At 38.6% G+C, this 18,579-nt stretch overlaps 5 protein-coding genes across 7 annotated transcripts in view; 3 read left to right on the top strand and 2 right to left on the bottom strand.

Annotated features, from left to right (window-relative positions):
- The window catches only part of LOC135941557 (centrosome-associated protein 350-like), a 102,942-nt gene extending 97,376 nt beyond the window's left edge, over positions 1 to 5,566 (top strand). Inside the window, exons 22-24 of one of the 2 annotated variants that reach the window (XM_065487176.1) lie at positions 214 to 384; positions 1,065 to 1,345; positions 4,396 to 5,566. In XM_065487176.1, coding sequence (XP_065343248.1) covers positions 214 to 384; positions 1,065 to 1,345; positions 4,396 to 4,807 — 864 coding nt within the window. In that variant the 3' untranslated portion in view covers positions 4,808 to 5,566. Of the gene's footprint in view, positions 1 to 213; positions 385 to 1,064; positions 1,346 to 4,395 lie in introns of those variants that run through there. The other variant, XR_010574992.1, reaches the window with a different exon arrangement.
- Positions 4,831 to 8,432, bottom strand: LOC135941563 (uncharacterized). Its single transcript, XM_065487183.1, has 8 exons — positions 8,317 to 8,432; positions 7,917 to 8,085; positions 7,758 to 7,855; positions 7,523 to 7,704; positions 7,215 to 7,465; positions 6,868 to 7,151; positions 5,591 to 5,852; positions 4,831 to 5,426 (listed from the first exon to the last, which is right to left on the bottom strand). Exons 1-8 carry the CDS (start codon positions 8,350 to 8,352, stop codon positions 5,287 to 5,289), a joined length of 1,422 nt encoding a protein of 473 aa, XP_065343255.1. The 5' UTR covers positions 8,353 to 8,432; the 3' UTR covers positions 4,831 to 5,286.
- Positions 8,433 to 8,746: 314 nt separating this feature from the next.
- On the top strand, positions 8,747 to 9,990 carry Coq4 (Coenzyme Q4). Its single transcript, XM_065487193.1, has 6 exons — positions 8,747 to 8,875; positions 8,929 to 9,141; positions 9,197 to 9,396; positions 9,449 to 9,578; positions 9,633 to 9,726; positions 9,782 to 9,990. Exons 1-6 carry the CDS (start codon positions 8,848 to 8,850, stop codon positions 9,936 to 9,938), a joined length of 822 nt encoding a protein of 273 aa, XP_065343265.1. The 5' UTR covers positions 8,747 to 8,847; the 3' UTR covers positions 9,939 to 9,990.
- Positions 9,984 to 11,642, bottom strand: LOC135941567 (E3 ubiquitin-protein ligase CCNB1IP1-like). Of its 2 annotated transcripts, none has more exons than XM_065487190.1 (6): positions 11,546 to 11,642; positions 10,881 to 11,107; positions 10,607 to 10,817; positions 10,458 to 10,549; positions 10,172 to 10,406; positions 9,984 to 10,120 (listed from the first exon to the last, which is right to left on the bottom strand). In XM_065487190.1, exons 2-6 carry the CDS (start codon positions 11,100 to 11,102, stop codon positions 10,026 to 10,028), a joined length of 855 nt encoding a protein of 284 aa, XP_065343262.1. In that variant the 5' UTR covers positions 11,103 to 11,107; positions 11,546 to 11,642; the 3' UTR covers positions 9,984 to 10,025. The 2 variants fall into 2 exon arrangements, with proteins under 2 accessions (XP_065343262.1, XP_065343264.1); XM_065487192.1 differs by lacking the exon at positions 11,546 to 11,642 and adding an exon at positions 11,468 to 11,539.
- A 95-nt stretch (positions 11,643 to 11,737) lies between these two features.
- On the top strand, positions 11,738 to 16,076 carry LOC135941559 (zinc finger protein 569-like). The gene is made up of 7 exons (XM_065487178.1): positions 11,738 to 11,879; positions 12,272 to 12,517; positions 12,581 to 12,752; positions 12,817 to 13,886; positions 14,225 to 14,670; positions 15,061 to 15,235; positions 15,296 to 16,076. The coding sequence occupies exons 2-7, from the start codon at positions 12,284 to 12,286 to the stop codon at positions 15,737 to 15,739; spliced, it is 2,541 nt and encodes an 846-aa protein (XP_065343250.1). The 5' UTR covers positions 11,738 to 11,879; positions 12,272 to 12,283; the 3' UTR covers positions 15,740 to 16,076.
- Positions 16,077 to 18,579: the final 2,503 nt, after the last annotated feature.

Genomic DNA, 18,579 nt, shown 5'->3' with positions numbered 1-18,579 from the left:
GCCGCAGCAGCAGCAGCTTTCTTATTGCTTTGATTTTTCCGATACGGTGTCGGCACGTTTTTCGCCCCGATGCGCCGCGCGTAGGGGCCGCGACATGGGCAGGGGCGCCTTGTGCTCCCACCCCTGGTTAAAGGTCTCTCACCGAGTCTGCTACCCGCGACTCTTTTTTTTCATCTCACGTTTTATTTTTTTTTTGTCTTCTCCTCGGGCCAGGTGGATCTGCAAGAGGGTCTGAAAGAGAACAAGACTGAGGCGCCACCCAAGGAGCAGGAGGCCGGGAAGGACGACCCCACGCAGGAGTGGTTCGACGAGGACTTTGGACTCAGCAACACCAGGAAGGAGGCCGAGCAACTTAGACTCCAGCAGCTGCAGATCGAGCAGGAGGTTTGAAATGCAACCTTTTCCACCTTTTTTGCGTTGTTTTTGCTTTGCCTTTGATCTTTAGTTGGAGTGCAACACCAATTGCTTTATTCTCAAATATTTCAAACATTAAATTAAACCAATCCATCTTAAGTTTTTCTATAAATTCAGAATCAATTACAAACTATAATTTAAAATTAATGAATGGCTACTCTGCGCGGAAATTAATTCAGGACGGTCAGCTAATAGAGAAATTCTGAGAGGAAAAAATCAAAGAAAAAAATCAAAAAATCTCTTATACTAAATTTTTTGCTCTCATTGTCAGAAATTCACTATAAGCTGACCATACTATTAGTTTCCACGCAGGGTAGAGCCGTTCGCTATTTTTATTTTTCAAATTACCGCGTGCGTATTTTTGTTCTTAGATTGCAAAATTCTTTTACTGATTTTGAATTATTATTTTTCGTGTGTGATTTTACCAACGCAAAACTGCCGTATTGAATCGTGTTTCCCAAGAGTCCTAAAAGTTGCGAGATCATTGAACTTGGAATTAATTAATGCTTGAAAATAAATCGTTCTGTATCAAAATCTATTAAAATGAGAATAATAAGTCAAAGATTCCTATTTAATCAGCCATAGGGCAAAAAATATTCACAGATTTTCTACACACTGAAAATAACCTTTCCTCATTGTCAATTTTCCAGATTCAACTACTGCAGTCACAACAGTACTCCTGCTATGTGCGTGAGATCCCAAACAAACCACCTCCGCCGTACACCCCTCCGAAGGACACATCACGCAGCCACGATGAAGAATCTCTGCCCGCCGTTTCATTGCCAAACACTAAGGAGGAAATATTGCCCTACGTTCTGTCTGCCACAGAAAAGTTTTACCACGCCAGGCTCGCCGGGAGGGACTTTGACTCTGTCCAGCCACCGATGACAGACGGCGAGGACACCATTGATACTCGCGTGGTTTATGACAGGTATTTCAGTTGACGATATTTAAAATGATTTTTATTTAAAATCAATATGAAAATTTTTTGTTTCAATTAATTCTTTATCTTTATTAGATTATCTTATGTAAATATTGGTAAAATTATCAAAACCTATAAAATTGACTTTTCGTTACGCGTCCGGAAAAAAAGTAAATATGCATTGTGCGTCAGCGAACAAATGGTACATATGCATTCTGCGTCAGCGAACAAAAGGTAAACCTGCACTTTTCACGATTTTACAGGAGGAGGTTTTATTTGTTTGCTGACATTACCTAAAACTAACCGGTTTAACGACTCCAGACATTAAATTTGAGACTGAATGCCGCTCATTTCAAAAAATGATTCGACTTGATACATGCAACAGAAACGGAGAAATGGCACATTTCTCTGCCAGCATGCACGAGAGCCAGCAAATCAATCGATCAAATTTCAAAATTAAAATAGAAAGCGAAGCTGATAAACCGATTTCCACGACACAGAACTAATGCCAACCGATTTAACTACATAATACGACCGGTATTTAATGAATTAAAAAACCAATATAAGAAAGAAATCTGTCGATTTTTGACTTGAGCAAAAAATACGAGACTCTGGAACGCGTCTTTTTTCGTCTCTTAAATTAAAATAGCGATTGCAATTTGAGGTTGCGGCATCTGTTGACAATAAATTATCAAAAATAAATTGCAAAGTTTTCGTGCATTATCCATGAAGCACTCTGATAAATTGTGTCGCAACTAACCTCTTTTATCAAATAAAACGCATCACCAAATCTCGGGTTTGAGCCATCAGAATTGCAAAAATTGAACACCGTTTGGCTCGTCTCAACCTCCCCTAGACAGCCAACGGGTTTTGGGGGTGATCACCTACCCCACCAACCCCAATTTCTGCTTTTTTTCTACCTCTGGAACTTTGTGCCACCCGAATCTCGGGTTTTAGTGGTCCTATTTACAAAAAATACGTACTGTTTGACTAGTCTTTGAATGAACTAAGTAACTGAATTGGTTTGAAGAGGGCAATTACTCGTCAACGTCGTTCCAAGGTGTTGAAACGGACAAAAAATGCTAAATTTCCCGTTATTGAGGGGGTTAAAAGGGGGTTGGGGGTTGGTTGGTCCCATACCCCTTTATTGCACTTGGGTACGTCAAGACGAGTCTAACGGTATGCGGTTTTTCAAAATCAGATGATTAGAAGTTGAGATTTGGGCGATCATCGAGCATATTATTGCATCGCGTCTTGATAAAAAAAGCTTTGTGCACCCGAATCTCGGGTTGTGGTGGTCCTATTTACGAAAAATATGTACCGTTTGACTAGTTTTTAAGTGAACTAAGTAACTGAATGGGTTTAAAGAGGGCAATTACTCGTCAACGTCGTGCCAATGTGTTGAAACAGACGAAAAAATGCTAAATTTCCCGTTATTGAGGGGGTTAAATGGGGGTTGGGGGTTAGTGGGTCTCGTACCCCTTTAGTGCACTTTGGGACGTCGAGACGAGTCTAACGGTATGCGGTTTTTCAAAATCAGATGATTAGAAGTTGAGATTTAGTCGATCATCGTTTTTTAACAACCTCGAAAAACAAGGTTTTTCAAAATTTCCATTTTTTTTTAATAAAACGAAGAAAAACTCCAATCCAAATTTTAATGTTTTTAACTAAACTTTCTGTACTCTACAAAATGGCTATGGAAAAAATAAAAAATTTCAGTATATTGAATTTCAAATTCGAGTTTTAAATAAAAAATCAATTTTATGACCTTGACCTTTGACCTACCACTTTGAGGTCAATATAAAAGTTGTTTGCCATGTTGAGACGAGTTAAACGGTTTTTTAATTTTTGTTCTAGAACCATCCTGAGCAAAGTTACAAAGTACTCAAAATTCCCAGATTTTGACTTTCGAACGCCCGCAAAACCCGCAAAAATTAGAAATTCGGAGTTTTTTCAACTATTTTCTCGGTCAATTAAGGCAAAGTTTGCGCAAAAAAATTTTCTTCAAAGTCCATTGATCCCTGGACAAAAATTTGTTGATTTTCACCTTTTTCACAGATTTTTGCAAATGACATCTTTTGTCAGGCTATAAGCTAAATTTAAATTTTCCTTTATTTGCATATAGATGTCACTAGTGATGAAAAAATGAGTCACCCCATGTATTTTGACCCGAATTTTTCATTGGTGGAATAAAATCGTTTTGCGTCAAAAGTGCATATTTACCATTTTCACGATTTACCTTTTGACAGATGTACCATTTGTCCGCTGACGCACAATGCATATTTACTTTTTTTCCGGACGCGTAACGTTTTATAAAAACCTGGGATAATAAATTTTAACTAACAATAAGGATAAATACATTTTTATCCGTTTATTTTAGTCATGAAAGGTGCTTTGTGGATTTTCCAATTTTAACTGCTTTTTTTAAGTAATCCAAGGAAATTTTTGTTTTTGTTCAGTTGACCAATTTTGTGTTAACTTTTTAGAAACCATTTTTGTTGTTTGTTTCCATATTATTATTTTTCAATTCACATTCCATACTTTGTGAATACACAATATGCTACAAGCCTACAGTGTATTTCAATTACTTGCAGGTTATACAAAACTAATTCATCCCAGAGTTTACTAATTTTGCAATGCGCAAAAATGCACCACTGGTTTTTTCACGAAGAACCAGCCGAAAAAAGCACCAATTTTGTTTCCACTTTTCCCTGGTATTTCCTGATTTAACCCCCTAATAATTCATATTCTGTAGCAAACAAGACAAAGAGTGTGAACAATTAATTAACATGTCAAATATCCTTTATTTTGTAAAATCATTGGCACTGGAATTGATATTTCAAAATTACTATTTTGCTCCTTAAATTTCATGTTTATTATCTACACCATGTTGTGTATAGGAAAAAAGCGGGACTCAACCCTGGTAATTTAATTCGAGCTGTGCACTAAATGTAAAAGATTTTAAATTAAATTTAGAGCAAATCAATATGTTAAGGGAACTCATTAAGATTATATTTCTGTTTAAGTGTGCAGGCTCTAATAAATGTTTTGTCTTGCAGATTCTTATTCGACCTTGGAAAACAATTGGTCGAGGAAGCGTACGGACTTCCAGACGAGGACCTTTCAGCGTGGTTGGAACCAGTCTCAACGAGAAAGAGGAAAGAATTGCTGCGTCCAAAGAGTCTGCAGGAGCTGCAGGCGCGTGTCGAGAACCAGGTCAAGAATCTCTTTGGATTCTCTGAGCGCAAGAGAAGAGAGAAGCTGATCATTCGGTGGAGCCGGAAGCGGCGCGATCATGTGGACGAGTTGTTGGTGCGCGAGGCGCAAGAGGAGGAGCAGGCGTGGACCAACTACGAGATGGATGAAGCTGCTGTGAAAAGCCAGCTGGTGGACGCGATTTTCAATCAGGTGCTTAAAGATACCGTGGCCGAGGTGCAGCAAGAGTTCCAAATCAAGCACGGGCAGAGTTGAAGTGAGACACCATTTGGTACAAGTTACTTGTAAAACCTATTTATTTGCACTTGAGCCGAAAATTAACTGAACATATTTAAGATAGGTTTCCAAACCAATCCTGGCACGCATAAAATATGTAAAATAATGGAACATAATACTCGAGGAAAATAACAATATCAGTTATTTCGTAAATGCATTACCTGGGTATCAAAATTAATCTCTAGCTACAGCTACTATGACACATAATGAAGATTGTAAAAACTGTCATTGTTATTGCGGTACCACACTTAACATACAAAATACCCTTGTGGAATGCTTGGCATAGCGATAGTTGTAGTTGCATTAAATATTATTTGTTACTCCCCTGAGATTCGACTTTTGTCAGCATACAAATTACAAATGCAAGTCGGAGGTATCCTATCTTAAAATGGCATATCAAAAAATAGTTGCGTTGAGCATCTGGTTCCAAAATTGCGAAAGAGTGATTGTGACGGCGGTTACTCGTGCACTGCGCTGACGGCGGCAGGCTGCAGAATGACTAAACTCTGATATGGATCGACGCTGGCGAACTCTCCCATCGTGTCAGCGTTGAAAAAGGAGAAAGTCTGGCCTTGTATTGCTTGTGGCAGGAAGATTACTGCAAACACAATGTAAAAAACTTATGTAGATATGGTTGTGATATTTGTTGTTTGCATGCATTTTTGTGTAACAGTGGATGATTGCGTTCTTTAGCGTGTATTAAAGACAACCATTCCAGAGAGTTTGACTAAAATGAAATTGGATTTTATTTTCTGCACGCACCTGACGGTTCAGAAACTGGAGTGACAGCTTCGTATGGAGTGACAGCTTCATATGGGGTGAAAGCAGTCGAAGCGGGGCCGAGCACGGTGAAGGTTTTGGTCTGGGGCGGAGGAGATTCAACGCTGGCGCACACCTTGACCATGGTAGGGCCGAGCACAGTCGGGCAGTCGACTGTTAGTGGATTGTTCCACATTTCGTTGCGATTATGCAGGTACTGGCTGATGCTGGACGAGTCAAGCTGGTAGTTAGCTACATCATTCTTCTACGATCAAGATAGATCAAAATATTAGAATGACATTATTATTTGTTTGTCTTAAGAACCTAAGAAAGGAAGGACTAAGAGATAATCTAATGAAGTTAGTGGACTGCCAAATTTAATCCCAAAAGATCAAAATGGACCGCGCAAGAAGGCCACTGAACAACGCGACATCTTGGTCTTGATCAAGTACTAAAAATGATAACTATTTCAGATGTCGCTTTTCTGCAGTTGTTAAACTTGGGGAGATTTTGAACAAATGCAGGGAATAGTTTTTAATTATTTGTATCAATATCTTATGGGTATTGTTTGCACCTAAAACTGATTTGTTTTTTATTTACCCACGAATTGGTTTTCAGCTGTGGGTACACAGAAAATTCTGGCAATATAAGGGCAGGTATAATATTCCTAAATTATAAATTTGCGAGGCAGCAGTTTTTTTTACTTATAACCACTAATTTTAGAGTTTTACCGAGAAAAAACAAACAAGCATAAAAAATACATGATACATACTACCTTCCCTTATTAAATCCACCCAATTCTAAGACCCACAAAAAATTTTAAAATTAAAAGAAATATTTCTTGTATATTTCTTGCGCAAGAAATTGACAAAAAAACTGGAAACAACTAGTAGTGAAAAACCAGGTAGTAATATGCATGTTTTTCTGACATTCAATGTGACTGAGTATATTTGTGAAAATTTTTAGTTTGAATATTTTTTGCGCTTAACAAACAAAAAAATACAGCGTTGGACTCTGATGATGATGATTTCATTCACACGTAAGACAGCAAAAAATATTGGCTATTCCCCAGTCAAATTTAACACCACATTTAATTTTTTATCACTTTCAAACAGCAATTTTTGTACCATGACATAATTACTTTTACGATTTTATATTTAAAAAGTCCATTGCAACAACCAAATGCTCCATGAAGTTATCTGTTTTCCCTGATTGACTTATTCAGTTTGATATCATAAGAGTTGCAAATTTAATCAACACTGGGTTATGGTTTCCCTTACCATCTCTTCTTGGTTGTAATCAGTGTGAGATCCGTTGAGAGCTGCCACTTCTTGGTGGTGGATTCCGGAGTTGCTGAGGTCCTCAGTTGCCTCAATTTGCTCGTTCATAATGAACATGCTATCGTTAGATCTCTCCAAAGACCGCTCTTCACAGGAAAGAGCATCGTGGACGTCCATTTTGTTTGCACTTTTTCCCGGCGAATTTGAGTTTTTCGAGTTGGGCAGTATGTGCCCCTTGCTTTTTAGCACTTCCTTCATCTTTGACACAAGCGAGACACTGCAACCTGGTGCAAGCAAAGAGCGAAAAATGTTCACGCTACAAGGATTTTCATGAATAATTAACAAACCTGTGACCATTGAAATGAACTTGTGGCACAAACACTTGCGCCCATCAAAGGTGAGCATTTCTGTCACAACCTTTCTGAGCAGCTGCTGGCCTTGCAAGGAATTCTTCCTCCACTGCTCAACTTTTTCGACGTTAGAGATGGAGAGGCGCACGCACGATTCCTTGCAGCAGGTCTCCTCAGCAAGGCTGCGGGTTGGTACAAGGGCCGCTTTGGGAATGCGCTTACCACCAAGTCGATTGATTCGCGGTCCCCTGGTTAGAAAATTAAATGTTTGATTCAAGGTTCGGATGAAAGGTTCTCTATATTACTTTTCTGGGCCCGTTTTGAGATCCTTGTGGAGAAAATTATTGGAGTACATGAGCAATTTCTGGCTGGCCCTCTCGCACAGTCCCAGCTGAGTGCGGACGCGCACCCTGTTCTCCAATATGAACTGTTCAAAGCCTTCGGCCCTGAGCATGCGCAACACACGCTTATCACCTTTTTCGTTACTCTGTAAGAGAGGCTGTAAATGAAGTGAAAACATACACAAGCGAAAAGACAAACCTCTGTAGATATGAAGTTTTTGTGCGTCTGGGCCTCCCTGTGAAACTGGAGCAAGCTTAAAGCTCTCTCACGAGATCCGTCGCTAGATACATCCTCATCTGCAAATTAAAATCAGTCACGTTATATTCAACATGAACCCATTTTCATATTGTTTCTCACCATTGCCAGCTGTGATGAAACGCTGAATGCAACCACAGGATTTGTGCTTGAATGCTGGGCAGAAGAGTTTTTCTGCTTCTGGCTCATTCATGATGAAAGCCAGGTTTCGAGCAAATTCTGCTGCATCCGCTAGGTACAAACTCTTGTCAGTGTACCTGTTCATGTTACTCTGTAAACCATAAATTTCATTTAACGCATCTCTAACATGACGAGCTAAGTTATTGGAAGGAACACTTATTTTAAAAATGCAGTGCTTTGCTCGATCAGATCCAAAAAGAATTGCACGCTGTGTGGAGACATAACACTAAACTTACAATGACCACACATGCAACGTGCAACGCAAATAGAAAATGCTCATAACAGAAAGGAATAGAATTGTTTGAATGGTTTGGAAGCTTACCATTTTTTTCCTGACCTTGTTCTGTGACACACTCATGTTAAGTTCCGGTGGAGAGAAATTTTAAAGACAATAATTGCACATCAGTCACAAAGCTCGCATCTTTTACGGCCCTAGACCTAGAATAAAAAAATTATCGTTTATCGTAGCACATGGACATGGGCACCATTACAAGAGATGCCGAAAAGTCCTTGAAACGAATCAGTGCTTTTCATGACATAAAATGATAAAGGAGAAGAAATTTTTGCAACTCTTGCATTTTGTACGGTTCCTCATTACAATATTATCGTATAATTTTGTTGAAATGTCAGAAAATACAATGATTATTAAACAAAAACTCGAGAAATTACCTCGTACGATACACTGTTTATAAACACCTCGCCATTTTCCTTTAAAAAAATTCCCCCACTACTTCACGCGGGTATGTGCTACAGCGCTAAATTTGAAAATCAAAACATAATAGACAGGCGACAAGTTGTGTGCAAAGACTTTAGTAGCCTTTTGACATCAATTTAAATTTAAGAAAGCTAAAAAATGCTGAAATTAATTAATGGGAGGAACTGTAAGGTTTGAGTTTTATGAGTTTATTGTTTTATAATCTTCCTTTTACTTAAGGGTACGCTGCTTGTACGTTCAGAAGGGGGATAGTTATTTCTTCAGAAAAATTTTGTCTAAAAGCTGAAGCCTCTTCTGAAGAAGACTCATCTGGTGCCGACAACCCATACTTTGCTGATTTCCAAAAGTTTCACATAGAAGCCTCACCAGCTCAAAAACTGGTTCTGTCTATAGGATCTGCAATAACCACCCTGCTGAATCCAGGAAGGCCAGGTTATTTTTCAACCATTTCTAGTTATGTAATCGTTTGCTCAAAGATAACTCTCAGATGCCCTTGGTGTGTTTGGAGAGACGTCTGGACATTCAGCCCTTCAAAAAATGCACGAAAAGATGATGGCGAGCAGCGATGGTCAATTGATTTTGACAGATAAACCGCGAATCAACTCCTCCACAGTTGACCTCAACTGGCTGAAAAAATTGCCTCCAAATACTTTAGGAAGAACCTATATCAAGTTCCTAGAAGAAAATGTACTTTCACAGTCTGCAGTTTGTTAAGGAATGAACCAAACGAATTTTTTAGAATGTAACGCCGGACTCGAGGACACCGGTGCAATTTGTGGACGACATTGAGCTGGCCTTTGTAATGCAGCGCTACCGCGAAATCCACGATCTAGTCCATACTGTATTAGGCATGCCAACCAACATGCTAGGTAATTTTAACATTTGGATTGGTGGAAAACTGACACTTAATTAATTTCATTCAGGTGAAGTTGCTGTGAAATGGGTTGAAGGAATCCAGACTGGACTTCCCATGTGTGTTAGTGGAGCAATTTTTGGACCATTGCGATTAAAACCAAAGTATTTAATTCGGGTTTTATCGTATTGAAAATGAATAATTTGAAATATTTTTCAGACAAAGGCAGCGGTACTTGAATTCCTATTTACCTTGGGCACTTTCAACAGCAGCAAATGCAGAATTCGTCCTTAACATCTATTTTGAAAAAAGATGGGAACAACCAATGGGCGAATTACTGAAAGAGTTGAAAATTGAACCTTTTGTTGAGACGTGATTCATGATTTTATCTCTAAATGAAATGCATAAATATATTATATGATCCACAATCAATTCGGGTTTGATATAACAAACTTCAAACTCCTCACTGTTCCACTCTTGGAGCTTTTGGAGTCATGAATGAGTTAAAATTAACAGTAGTGGTTGGTACCTGAGGCGTCACAGGGTTGAACCTGAACCCTGGAATAGCAATTGTTATGAGCTGTGAATTTTATCAGCTGTGTTTTAAACCTGTGGCATTGTGGGTGGGAGGCTTCCGTCTAATCGCCGAACTCACTCTATGAGTTTCAGCATTGTTTCGAGGTGTGAAATTGATTGGGGGAGGCATATGAGGCTGAGACACAGTTCTCCTGGGCAGCAGGTCGTTCATGGTCTTGGGACCGAATGAGGTGAAATTAGACTCTTCTGGGGGCTCGTTGGAATCTACTGAATTCAAGTTTGCTATCCTTATTGCATTGCAGGCATTCTATAAATTTTTTAATCAAAAATCAATTTTTTAATATAAAGTTTAAATTACATGGAGCTTCTGGTTCTCTCGATTCCTCTCAGAAAGTTTTCTTGCTGAATCGTCTAATCTGCTTAGCAGTTCTTGCCTCTCCTTCTCCATTTCTGAGCAAAGACATTTTGTTAAAAAATATTTCATAATTAAAATTTCGGGAAATCCACCTTCAACCTTTTTCCTTAACACGTGTACTTCCTGTCGGATTTTTGCTACCAGTGACTCGTACGAGCTCTCCAGCTTACTTAACTTGTCCTTATAACTTTTGATTACTCCTTCCTGGTGTTTCCTGGTAAGACTTGTTTGGTAAGTCCAAAACGAAAATGACCTATTCATGATGTCCATCACGATTTCCGGAGACAGACCAGTGAGAACCATCTGTTTCAAGAATGTTACAATCAAACCAAAGCTGTTTCAAAGTCATCCACCTTTCATACTTACTGATTTAAAATGTTCTGTTGGATTGAGTTCGACCTTTACAATGTCTGAAGAATGGCTCAAAGCAGCTCCACAAACAGGGCATTTGCAGTTTGAGTTAGCACTCATCAGCTCCCGCATGCCGTCCTCATCACAAAAAATATGGGAACAACTCGTCACCCAAGCTGATTTCTTCAGCAGCTTCAGGCAACTCTTGAAATTGCACATGAGATCAACGTCTGCCATGTTTACTGCAAGCAATAATTATTGCGAATACCAACAATTAGATAGATTCAAAATATGGTCAAAGGTTGGAATATTTTAAGCAAAACAATTAAAACTCATAAAAATGTTATTGCAGCAGCTGTCGACATAAACGTCAATTCGCAGAATATTTTCAAGTCATATATGTAAGGAAAAGACACAGTTTTCGCCACCCCTACTTTAACATGGGATTCTCATAAGAACTGGCGAGATGTGTAACCCGGCAGAAACTACTGTAACTTTACCATAATATAATATTATGTATCATATGTATATCAACCTGTCAAGCTGTTCATTACATACGCATCTAAAAAAAGAGCGGATCATGTATAAAGTAGAAACTTTACCTTCAAAGTATTATACATTATGGGTGTTAAGTCAAACATCAAACAATACGCAAGGTATTCTCTATACATTCCTAGTACCTGGGTAACAGTAGCACGCGGTGTTTGCATCAATATTTGAAAGCTCTCATTTCATTTGTTTTGAATTGAAATCGTGGCGGTTGCTCGTCTGTGTGCCAATCAGTGCAAAGCCTGCAAAGCAAAAAATGGGTCTAACAGGGGCGTGTCCTTGTGTCCTTCAACCACAACACAAACACACCACAATAAATCGTGCACTCAACTCACATAAAACGGTTTAATTTCTTATTATAGTGATCATGATTCTATTTTTGTGGTTTTTGAATCAATGGATAAGTGCTTAGATAATTAATTTTATCTAACGACAAGCACTCTGGAAGTGCCACCACTTAATAAGGTACATACATACGTCATATGTATCTCTCTCTACAATATTATATCAAATTTTCATTATTTATTTACAATTAATTTGTACATAGATGTAAAAGTTCTAGTAGATACATAAACAGAAAATATGTTATAAACAAATAATTCACATATGTACATGAAAAGAACTCATTTGTGTAAATCATTCATATTTCAGAGACTTTAATACATACATATCTGAGGTATGATACCTATTTTGCTTTGAGTTGCATTGGCATCCTTTTGATTTCTTTCCTGAGTTTCGAGCTGTCGTTGTTTTATTATTCCTCTAACTTTATATTATGTACTGTGTAGTATATGTACGCTTATATAATATATATGATAATAACTTCTATATATGAGTGCTATAAAATTGATTTCCAGGTGCAAAAGGTGATGCAAAAAATGTACTCTAAAAAAGGAAAATACATTGATAAAAGACGTGAGAAAAAGACAGTATGGGAGCTGGCCAACTGCAAAAAGAGATGTTTTATTTGCACAAAACCCCTGGTTGGGAACCCAAGCTTTCTTCAGAAAGCAAGGACAAAGCACTCCAACGCTACATTCGCCACATGTTTGAAAGACATTGCTAACAGTAAATTTCCTGTGGCAGTTGCAGTCGATGATAGGGTATGATGAATATATTTTTATAAATCATAAAATGTTCTGATGTCTTATTAATAATCATTTTAGTGCTGCTGTTACTGTGCATCATTAATTCAACAGAGAGACCAGTTAGAAAAAGATCTGGAAATCGTCAACAACACTCTCTTTACCTTTTTGAAAGCCAGCTGCTCATTAAGAAACATTGGTAACTCAACAAACATTTCAACAGAAGGTGAAACATATATAGATCATGGTTCAGGTAAAATTAAACTAACAAAATTATTCCTTAACACATTTATGTTGAAGTCAACTTTCTATTTTAGTGGTGAGTATTTCTGTGGAAAAGGAGGAAGCAGTGGTCTGTACAAAAGCTAAAGAGGCAAATCAAATCCTATATGAGTGCGGTACCTGCCAGAAACTGTTCAACAGCACTGACGATCTGTACAAGCATGGCTGTTTCGATCAGACCGCTGTCAGCTCAAAAGCTCGCCAAAAGAAAAAGAACGTTGAGACCTACCCTTGCAGCATGTGCCCCTCCACTTTCAACACCCCCATAGGTCTCCACGTCCACGCTAGAACTCACAAAAAGGAGCCAAGAGAGGAGAAAATCAGCTATCAGGAGTGCAAGAAGTGCAAGCTCATGTTTCCTTCTCTATTAATGTTGCAAGAGCATTATGAGACTCATGATAAATTCCGCTGCAGTACGTGCGGCAAGAAATTCAAAAATAAAGAGGCGTTTGAGGAGCACCTCACTATTATGGCTAAACTACAACAGGATTTTTGCCTCTCTTGCAATCAAATCTTCAGTACCAAAGAGGCTCTCACTGTCCACCTTGCTGAGAGTCACGGTCCGATGGAGGACCCCAGTGAAAATTTGGCCTTGAGGGTTATTTACTCTTGCCCCTGCTGCAATGCCGAGATACCAGACACAAAGAGCATAAACGACCACAAGTCAACGCATTTGATGATGAGCATCGACTATGAAGCCACTAGCGATGAGCCCATTTGTGAAGTAACGGTGGAGAGCTCTCCAAGGAAGAGAATTAGAGAGTCTGATCAGGAGAGTGAATCTATAGGCAAAAGAGCAAACTCGGACCACAGCTACTCCCTTGAATTGCCTGAATTGAAAATGGAACCTGGCTACCTGGACAAGCCTGAAAATGTCCCACTAGAAACGGCAATGGCGCCTCCAGTCAAAATCAAGCCCTGTGTGTATGAGTGTGGCATGTGTGACGTTCGCGCTTCCAGCGTCAACAACCTACTAGAGCACTTCAAAACGCACAAAGACCAGCCAATCAGCTGCAAACACTGTGGCATCAAGATGCCTTCCATATCGGCCCTGTCAAAACACCTGCAGTACCATGTCAAACCTGGACAAGGAATCGAATGCTTGGTTAGTACAGTTAATTTTTCTATTTTAAATATGGAGTTTGATAGTCACTGGCGGCTTCCACGTGACCCAAAATTTGCCGGCTGGCTAAGACCTCTAATTATGTTTTTTCAAGTGACAAGGTGTGTACTTCAGGCTAGGACACCTTTGATCTTTACCAATTTTCTAACTTTACAAAAATGAATTCTCTGATTTTATTTCCAATGCAAATGCTAATTTATTAGTAATATTTTAAATTTCAGGTTTCTTGACTGTCCAAAAACTCTTAAAATAATAGCCAAAAAGCCAATAGTGGTGTCTCAAATTTATTTTTTTTTAAATATAAAAACGTTTTATTACAGACGTGCAAACAATCCGTGGAGTCTAAAGACCAGCTTATGAAGCACATGCTTGGCTATCACAAGTACAAGCAGCAATGCAAGTACTGCGGCGAGCAGTTCCGCTATGCCACCGACCTCACGGTGCACTTGGCGCTGCACCCCGAGTCTCGCAACTTTCCGTGCCTCTTCTGCAACGATCGCTTCTCCAATATGGCCCAGCTGGAGAAGCACCAATCGCAGGAGCATCGCGAACCAAAATGTAACGTGTGCGGCAAGGAGATTCAGGATCGGAAAAAACTGCACGAGCACGAATTAAGGCATAGGAAGGACCTCAACCCATGCTCCAAGTGCCACAGGATATTCAAGACGTCAAGTGGTTTGAAAAATCACATGCCTGTGCACACTGGGGAGTACAAATATCGGTGTGATACCTGCCACAAGGGTTTCATGAATAGGAGTATTTTCAGGTATTTGTCCTTCTACGGATTGGCAAACTTTTCATATTTTTTGCTCTCAAATAGGTATTTTTTATTTGAGCTACAGTTCATAATATTAAAGTTCATAGCACTTCTAACAATAAGCAAATAGGATAGAATATTTATTAAGTGTAGTCTTTCACTGCCATCTTTTGAAATTTGTAATCTTTAACCCACAAAATGAAATATTTAATGGTGACACTTTTTTAAATTATAATTTTCAAGTGGCGCTGCCAAAATATTGAAGTTTTAATTAAATTGCCGATTGAAAATCTAAAAAAAATTAAAACACTCATAAGAATGTTAATATGTATGGTACATATTTTTTTAGCTTAAATATAAGGATCAACTGATAAAATTTATCATTTGAAATACTTGCAGAGAGCACGTTAACAACCATCTTGAGCAACCTGTAATGCTGTACAAATGCCGATACTGCGAAAAAGGTTTTAACCACCAAGGCTCGATGTGGATTCACGAGAAATGGCACAAAAACCCCTTCCCGTACCAATGCAAACTGTGTGGAAAAAAACTGCGGCACTCTTCAATCTTAGCGGTAATGCTTGATTATTTTCTAAGCGAGTCCAAATTTCATCATCTTTTTCCTCGTTTCCAGACCCACATGCGGCGGCACCAAGGATTGCGTCCTTACAAGTGCCCCCACTGCAACCTATCGGTCACCAGCTCCAGCACCTTCAAGCGGCACATGATGTTACACACCGGCAACTATGCCTACAACTGCCAGGAGTGCAAGAAAGGCTTCACGACTAAGCACAAGTTCCACCAACACCGCTACTCCGTTCACAGCATTCCTTTGCCAGCCAAGAAAGACGTTCCTCTCAAGATAAGTCTGGGGGCGACCAGATCCGCCAACAACTACGACGTGGACGATAATTTGATGCAGGATGAGGCTACCATCGCCTACATCGTTGGAGACTTTGAAGATAACGCTGCAGGAGACCAGGGGTTGGAGACAGCCACGGACGAGCAGCAGCAAGCTGTTGCTAACCTGGAGCTTCTGGACGAAAATTCAACTGCATGGACTGTGGTCCAGACGTGATCTGCCTCGCAGTTGACGCTTGTAAGAAAAGGTTAGGCAGAGGATTTCGTCACAGGAAATTTTCTACATCTTTATACTTGCAATACAAACTTTATAAACAGACTGAAATCAAACATGCCATGTTACAATCTTTGAAGTTTGATAGTGCCTGACATAACTGATTGCTCAGAGAGGAATTCTGATGATTTGTCCTGTATCAGTTTCAATTGAAATGAAAAGATTTTTCAAGTGCTATAGTGTTATCTCTTTCTAATGCAATTAAAAACGCCCAATTAATAATATTAATTAATTTAATGATTTGATTTATTCCTGAATATAATATATGAATCATGAACAATAAACAACAATAATATTTAACAGTATCTTGTCTCTACAAGTCAGGTGACCTGTCCTTTCCCTGCAGGTTTCACCTGGTCTGTGAAGAAATTTCATTTGATTTCTGCATAATATTAGTCTACCAAATCTTTCTTTTTTTTAATAAATAAATTTTCATTCGATTCTACAGCTGCCAGAGATTTATTTTGAGCTTTCCATTACTAACATCAGTGGCCGACAAATTTATTATTTCGTATTTTTGTACTCTTTCACATTAAATTTAACCTTGAAAATTTTCATCACCCTGTTTTCAACAAATTGAAACAATAATTTAAATTGTTAACTACTATGGAAGTGATTAATAATTCTGCTATCTCAAATTTAAATATATATATATATATATATATATATATATATATATATATATATATACTCAAATGAACAGAATTCCTTTTTAATGTATTGCGCATACTAATTAATTTGATCTAATATTTCAAATCAAAAACAAGATATTTAATTTAAGTAAACAAATGTCAAAACTTATACAAAAGTAGTAAGAAGTGTACATTATTTAAATCATGTTATATACTGCACATTTCATCTGATCCACACTTTCTTTTTTTCACTGTTGCTACTAACTTTTGATTTGGTATTCCGAAGAGGGTCAGAAAGCAGGGAATATGTAGTTTTTTCGTGTGCCAGCACGTTGGGTGAAACAATATACATGCCAAAAGTTTCGTTCCTTCCGACGCCATAAAATTTTATCGTTCAGAGTGCGGTCGGGACGAATTTCATCAGTGCGTAGAAAATAAGAGTGGCGCGCGAGAAAACGTATTATACGAATTTGTGCGCGGGGCGATTTCTAGGCTTGCGAGTGCAGCACACATGTTGATGGCAGATGGCAAGCGGAGCATCTTTTATTATGTGGCACGCGCACTCTAGCTCTTTCTAGCTGCTGGACCAAACAAATAACATGTGTGTGTGCCCAACAGGGAGGCTGCGTATATGTTGCTCTGATCGCACCTCTTAGCCTCTGAAAAGACAGCCTGCTTTTCCTTCCTCCGGCTGGGTTGGCGTGAGCCAGGCGCAAGCATATAAACTGGATTCAAAGCGGCTTAATATCCACGTACTACACGTTTGTTGATTAAAGGATTGACGTCAGATACGAATTTTAAATTCAGTTCCAATCTTTTCGGTCCAAAGTATTACTTTTTTAAAAATAATTGGGTAATATTTCAAACAATTATTCTCACAAGATTTATGAAAAAGAAAAAACTCATTTTAAAGTTCATAATGCTAATTACACTAACATAAGTAATGTAAACAGTTTCAAATAAATAAATAGTATACTATACAAATCTCAACCAGGCTATTTTGGATTTCCCAAAATATCCAGATTTCAATTGGATCATATTTTGCTTCATTCTAATGATAATATGTTTATTAATTAAACACTGAATGTAGGCTAAACTAATCGTTACTTGGTATTTTTACAATTTTTCAGTTTTGGAGTAAAATATAATATATTTGTCATTATTACCTTTGATCAATTAATGCCCTACTCCCTAGGAAAATATCTTGAAATCGGGACAAAAACGTAACATTTTTTGTGAATATATGACGAGTAAAATCGTGTTAATTAGGCAAAGACAGTGTCTCAAAAAACGTCAAAAACCGGCTCTAAATCGGCTCAGAAACCGTCTAACTTGAGCGGTAAAAGTAGTAAATAAATATTGATAGCATTTTCAAGCACAGTAGTGTTGACAAAAGTTTTGCACACATAGCATTATTGTAGAAGAATGAAATACCTCGCATAGGGCGGCCGAGAGAGTGATTTTTACACCGAAAATATGTGTCTAGAAAATAATAAAATAAATAAATTTGGCAGTAAGACTGAGAGTTCAGGAAATTCATTCGTTTCATTCTCATCCGTTTTTGCGTGGCTATTCAATTTCATATCATCTTACACCAGCTGACTCACCAGCAAGAGTAAGTCGAGTGATTTCCCAACCCATCTAGCTCAATTCCGTACTCAGCAGCAGCTCTTTTCCTCTCCAAGTGAAGAGCATAAAGCGATTTACCTTTTCTCTTCAACTTCTTCTTGGAAAAGTGACCTAAATATCCGAGTAATTGCAGTTAATTCAAGTTTCAGTCCACATAGTCTTCAATCCACGGGAAGAAAATTAAGCAAGAGTGATTGAGGCTTTCATTATAGCAATCAATCTGCAGCAAGCCACGCGTGAAATAATCCCTTGCGGTGAACTAAAAAGAAAGCCGCGAGGTGATCAATCTCACTTATTGGTCGGACGGCAGGAGTAGATGATCGACGGTGGTCTGCACGTTTGCTGCGTCTGCCTTTTTTCTGACCAGATTGAGAAAATATTCATCAATAAAACAGCGCGGCAGGAAACGGCCCTCTCGAGAGAAGCCCAGAAAGAGATGATTTGCCAGGTCAGCAAGATGAATAAAACAAACGCCCGCGTCGCCGGCCGAGCCAGCAGCCACGCGAGAGCCAGGGAAATGCA

Source organism: Cloeon dipterum, chromosome 3 (assembly GCF_949628265.1).
Source record: "Cloeon dipterum chromosome 3, ieCloDipt1.1, whole genome shotgun sequence".
NCBI classification, from domain to species: Eukaryota; Metazoa; Arthropoda; class Insecta; order Ephemeroptera; family Baetidae; genus Cloeon; species Cloeon dipterum.
Note: the sequence above shows the minus strand (reverse complement) of the source record. Positions and strands in the feature narration are given on the sequence as shown.

Coding starts and splice junctions, on each gene's coding strand:
- LOC135941563 (XM_065487183.1), bottom strand. CDS start 8,352: ATGAGTGTGTCACAGAACAAGGTCAGGAAAAAAATG. Junction 7,466..7,522: donor CTCAAAACGGGCCCAGAAAA/GTAATATAGAGA, acceptor TTTTCTAACCAG/GGGACCGCGAATCAATCGAC. Junction 7,152..7,214: donor GTTCATTTCAATGGTCACAG/GTTTGTTAATTA, acceptor TGCTTGCACCAG/GTTGCAGTGTCTCGCTTGTG.
- Coq4 (XM_065487193.1), top strand. CDS start 8,848: ATGCTGAAATTAATTAATGGGAGGAACT. Junction 9,397..9,448: donor TCAAGTTCCTAGAAGAAAAT/GTACTTTCACAG, acceptor CGAATTTTTTAG/AATGTAACGCCGGACTCGAG. Junction 9,579..9,632: donor CATGCCAACCAACATGCTAG/GTAATTTTAACA, acceptor AATTTCATTCAG/GTGAAGTTGCTGTGAAATGG.
- LOC135941567 (XM_065487190.1), bottom strand. CDS start 11,102: ATGGCAGACGTTGATCTCATGTGCAATTTCAAGAGTTGCCTGAAGCTG. Junction 10,818..10,880: donor CAACAGAACATTTTAAATCA/GTAAGTATGAAA, acceptor TTCTTGAAACAG/ATGGTTCTCACTGGTCTGTC. Junction 10,407..10,457: donor GAGAGAACCAGAAGCTCCAT/GTAATTTAAACT, acceptor AAAAATTTATAG/AATGCCTGCAATGCAATAAG.
- LOC135941559 (XM_065487178.1), top strand. CDS start 12,284: ATGCAAAAAATGTACTCTAAAAAAGGAAAATACATTGATAAAAGACGT. Junction 13,887..14,224: donor GACAAGGAATCGAATGCTTG/GTTAGTACAGTT, acceptor GTTTTATTACAG/ACGTGCAAACAATCCGTGGA. Junction 14,671..15,060: donor ATGAATAGGAGTATTTTCAG/GTATTTGTCCTT, acceptor AAATACTTGCAG/AGAGCACGTTAACAACCATC.